Source organism: Penaeus japonicus, unplaced genomic scaffold (assembly GCF_977035675.1).
Source record: "Penaeus japonicus unplaced genomic scaffold, GWHDUDI00000001_assembly GWHDUDI00000016, whole genome shotgun sequence".
Classification (NCBI taxonomy): Eukaryota; Metazoa; Arthropoda; class Malacostraca; order Decapoda; family Penaeidae; genus Penaeus; species Penaeus japonicus.
Window position 1 is genome coordinate 39,502,226 of NW_028234418.1, and position 5,000 is coordinate 39,507,225.

The 5,000-nt window shown below is 39.6% G+C and overlaps 1 protein-coding gene across 1 annotated transcript in view; it reads right to left on the reverse strand.

The window, feature by feature from the left end:
* Positions 1–5,000, reverse strand: part of LOC122251413 (homeobox protein EMX1) — a 71,081-nt gene that overhangs the window by 24,314 nt on the left and 41,767 nt on the right. The window contains exon 2 of the mRNA XM_086545590.1: positions 3,528–3,697. Within this exon, the coding sequence (XP_086401716.1) occupies positions 3,528–3,697 (170 nt within the window). The remainder of the gene's footprint in view (positions 1–3,527; positions 3,698–5,000) is intronic.

Genomic DNA, 5,000 nt, shown 5'->3' on the forward strand with positions numbered 1-5,000 from the left:
GAGGGAGGGAGGGATAGTGAGAGAGGGAGGGAGATTGAGAGTGAGAGTGAGAGAGGGAGGGAGGGAGAGATAGATAGAGATAGGGAGGGAGAGAGAGAGAGAGGGGGGGGGGAGAGATAAAGAGAGAGAGAGAATGAGAGAGAGAGAGAGAGAGAGGGAGAGATAGATAGATAGATAGAAAGAGAGAGAGAGAGAGAGAGAGAGAGAGAGAGAGAAAGAGAGAGAGCGAGAGAGAGCGAGAGAGAGAGAGAGAGAAAGAAAGAGAGAGAGTGAGAATGAGATAGAGAGAGAGAGAGAGAGAGAGAGAGAGAGAGAGAGAGAGAGAGAGAGCGAGAGAGAGAGCGAGAGAGAGAAGTGGAGAAACAGAGAGACGCTACACAACTGGGGTATTACGACAAGCTTGCATGATAATAGCAGTTTGCCTGAAAGTCATTAACCGTTATCAGAGACAGCAAGCCATGTTTTGAGACCGTAATGGCTTCGTTTGCTCAAAGTTTGCACCGAGGATGTGATCTACGGACTGCAATGAGACTTAATAAGGCCCTTAGTAAATAATAAACGATATCTGAAGTTAGTTGAACTTACCCTGGAATACAATGGAAGCTAGTAATGAATGGCTCTCGTAATGTACTAGAGTGAGATGTGTTTTCTGATAGCCATCTGGGCTCTCTATGAGTTGATAATCTCTATCCTAACAAAGGTAATAACAACAACAATAATAATAGTAACAATAAATTAATAGATATATAAGTAGCTATTATGGCTATTCCCAGTATATGATTATTTGTGGTTTTCATTATATGATAACACAATCTCATGGCTATATGATTGGGTTACTTCCGCCTTGTCGTCCATTATCTGATGCTTGATTATTTACATTCGCGGAAATGAAAGACACTCAGATACAGAGCGTGCATATGCCGGTTTTAGGGCAATATCAGATTACGCTGTAATTTCAGTGTATCACTAATATATATACTACTTTAAACTTACATATTGCGCGATATACCCCCCTCCCCCCTCCCCGATTAATGATCTACACAGCTCTAAAAGATACGACAGTAAATGCAATTGTAAAGCCCTGTAAAAGCACCTACTAAAATAAACGCACACATTACATGTAGGCTACTTAACAGATATCAATACACAAACATTACTTCAAACGCACCAGATAAATTAATCCAGCTAAATGTATATCGACAAGCAAACACATTATCCTCACACCAAAGCTACACCTCGGCTACTGTGTGTATAAACAGAAAGCAACGTTCTGGTGGATAATTTACGTCAAACCCACATTTCTAGATATAAACTAGAGCTGTAGGCGCACATATATCACCTCCTGAGAACACTAAAATTACACTTTTGAGCTACAACCTCGGTCATAACGTCTATGGCATCACAAACTTGCAACAGCACCCGTGAGACCAATGCAATGTGTTCAAAACCCACGGAATGCTACTGCTTTTTCCCCTCCTCCTCCCCCTCCCCCCCTCTCTCCTCTCCCCCTTCTTCCGCTTCCACCCCACCCCCACCCCCCACACCCTCACACTCTCTCACCTTCCCCTCCTTCCTGCTCGCCCTTCTCCTTTCGTCTCCTATCATCCTTCCCCTTTCCTTCCTCCTCATTTTCCCTTCCCCTCCCTTACCCCCCCCTCCCCCACTCCCTCCCCGCCATATGAAACAAAATGTATCCCCCATAAATCCAGGACGAATGTTAATTGAAGTGGGAGAATTACAGTCCCTGACAATTTGTAGAGTTAGTCACAGCTCCCTACTCCCTTCCCCTTCCCCCATCCCGTGTCCCCTCTTCCCCCCCCCCCCACCTCACCCCAAAAGCTTGTGTCGTAATGTTTGGGTTGATGATGGAGTCGTAAGATTTCCACTCCTCCACCAGCCAGATTTTACGGTTGGATTAGGTTAGGATAGGATAGAATAGGGCATAATAGGTTAGACCAGGTTAGGTCTAAATGACTTTGACTGGTGTGAATTAGAGCAAGTTAGGTCTGTAGTCGGGATAAGTTGGCACCGATACTTTACATCTGATGTGGACTGTTGTTTAGGCCACGCTAGTTTTGCAACTTAATATCAGGATATGTTTTTCGGTTTGCACTTGCAAAAATGCATAAACACTAATTGTAACTTGTGATTTCTCAGCTTCGATCAAGGATAGTTCTCGGGGTTAATCTATAAAAAGACGAATTATTTCGAAGGTGATGAAAAGCAACCCACGCACCTTGACTTTTTAAAAACATAATAATCGCATGATCGAGAGGATAAAGTTGTACTTTTTTACACAGAGAAGCAAAGGTTGTGGAGGAAACTGGAAGCTTTCCGCAGCAAATTGCTCTTTGATACCGCCGACATCCAATAGTCTTTGTTCGTAGGGGCGTATCTCCCTTTGAGCAACAACAGACCGTCGTCCTAAGTGGTTTGCATTGCATAACACACTTCAAACCCCGTCCCTACTGGCGAGAGAAGGAAAGGAAGTCAATGCTATCCTTTGTAAGCTTTAGAGGTGAAAATACCATTCACATGGCATGAAAACACGCCATAAACATTCCAGCTATCGACGCTGTAATGCCCCGGAACCTCATATATTCAGCATTATTGCACGCAAGTCCCGCCAGTGTTGACAGGCTCTGAACACGCTACGGTGAACAAACCATCGTTGCCAACGTTCACATTTCGCCGTGAGTTCTCCTCGAAACAAACGAATTTCTTTCGTCTTTACAGTTCTCCCCGAGATTCAAGGCGATACGAATTCGTGCCGTTTCGATTCGAAAGGTTCGAAGTGATTATTGCGTTTCATTCCCTGACGGAGATCGATCACAAAGGTTCCAAATAAGGCAACGGTCCCCTAAGCCGCCTTGCACTCTCCCTCCGCTGCTGTACGATGACTAGACGCGCGGGTGAGCCTTGCAAGAGGGAAGTTCATGCATTACCCTCCGTGATGTTGCGTGATTTGTGACTCGGTTGCAGCTCACACTACGGTCAAGAAGCATTTTTACGGTCCTGAGCGCCCAACTATAGAAAGAGGGGCCGAGGGAGCGTTTGCTCTGAGGTAAAAAAAAAAAAAAAAAAAATGTTGCAGAAATAGTTTTGTGTGTTGCAGTCTGCAATGTACCAAGTCGTCGGGGTTGCGGTTGTTAGACTTGTAAGATATACCACATGGCTTATGAATCCAACATAGGTACAGACATGGATGATTGAAAGACTTTGAATTTGGTGATAAAATAAAACACAACGATTGAACGATGATTTTGTCTAGAGATAGACCAAACAACCTTCTTATCAGCTGAAGAAGGGAAAAAAATGTACATAGACTACAATATTAACTGCACAGATATCTGAGGTTGCATAATCATTTTCAAGATTTCAAGAAATCATTGATACCAATTCTAAACACTCCCAACCCTCCCAATGTAAATATTATCAAAATGAAACTCATTACTTTTCTCGGAGTACAAACAATGCTCGGTAAAGGGCCTCTTCAACCCTAATGAAACAAGTCCTTTAATTCTCACCTGAGTTTCAGAGAGGTTGAGAGCCTGGGCGAGTTGCTTCCTCTCGGCGCCCACCACGTACTGGTTCTTCTCGAAGGCTTGCTCGAGTTTGAGGAGCTGGCTCGGGCTGAACGCCGTCCGGATCCTCTTGGGCTTACGGAAGGGCAGGAGGAACGATGGGAAGTCGGGTCCTGGAAGAGGAATTTTAAGAAAGGCGTTTATTCACTACGCTTGGGTTGTAGATTGGTTGCGAAGCAAATGATAAAGCCTTAAGATATTGCTGGTTATGGTACAATATGATACATGAATAAACAGGTAAAAACTCCCACGCACACACACACACACACAAATATATATAAATATATATAAATGTATACATACATACATACATACATACATATATAAATATATATATATATAAATATATATATATATATATATTATATATATATATATATATATATATATATATATATATATATATATACATACACACACACACACACATAATTATATAAATATATATAATATATATATATATATATATATTATATATATATATATATATATATATATATATATTATAATATATATATATATATAATATAATATATATATATATATAAAATATATATATACATATATATATAAATAAATACATACACACACATACACATACATACATAAACACACACACACACATATATACATACATAATATATATATATATATATATATATATATATATATATATATATATATATTATATATATATACCTATATATATATATATATATATATATATATATATATATATATATATATATATATATATGTATTATATCAACATATGCTATATACACATATTCACATGAGAGCACTTGATTTAGAATCTATCTACTTCAGAGGACCCATATCTAATGCATTTCCAAATGTAATGCTGATGACTAAAGATACAGAATAGAAAAATACCTCTTTGGTAATCCAGAAATATAGAAACTAAAATCAAAATCCCGGCAAATAACCGAAGTCACCTTGGATACTCAAGCAGGGTAACTGTACAATATTGAGATTATGAATAATTTATGTCAAATCATCCCGGCAAAAAAAGACAGAAAGAAGTGGTTTAGAATGCGAGAAACACGTGTCATTAATCAAGAGGATACATATACATATATATTTTTATTCCTTCCGAAATTCATCTTAAGTAACTCATACATATACCAAAACGACGTTTACCAGACTAGAAATTTCGACTCTGAAGGCAGCTAAGAGTACAAATTGCCTGCAATATATCCAAAATCATGCAGGTGTTGCGCCGTGGCCCTCGCATGCATACCTGCCAATGCATTATCATTATAGTGATCCTTCCCTGCATATTACCGAACTAGGTATTAATAGCGAGGAATTAGACCATCTGGCGACATCTGGCACGGGGTCACAAGTGGAATACAGGAAATAAAATTTAGTTTGCAATTATCATGTCGATGCAGT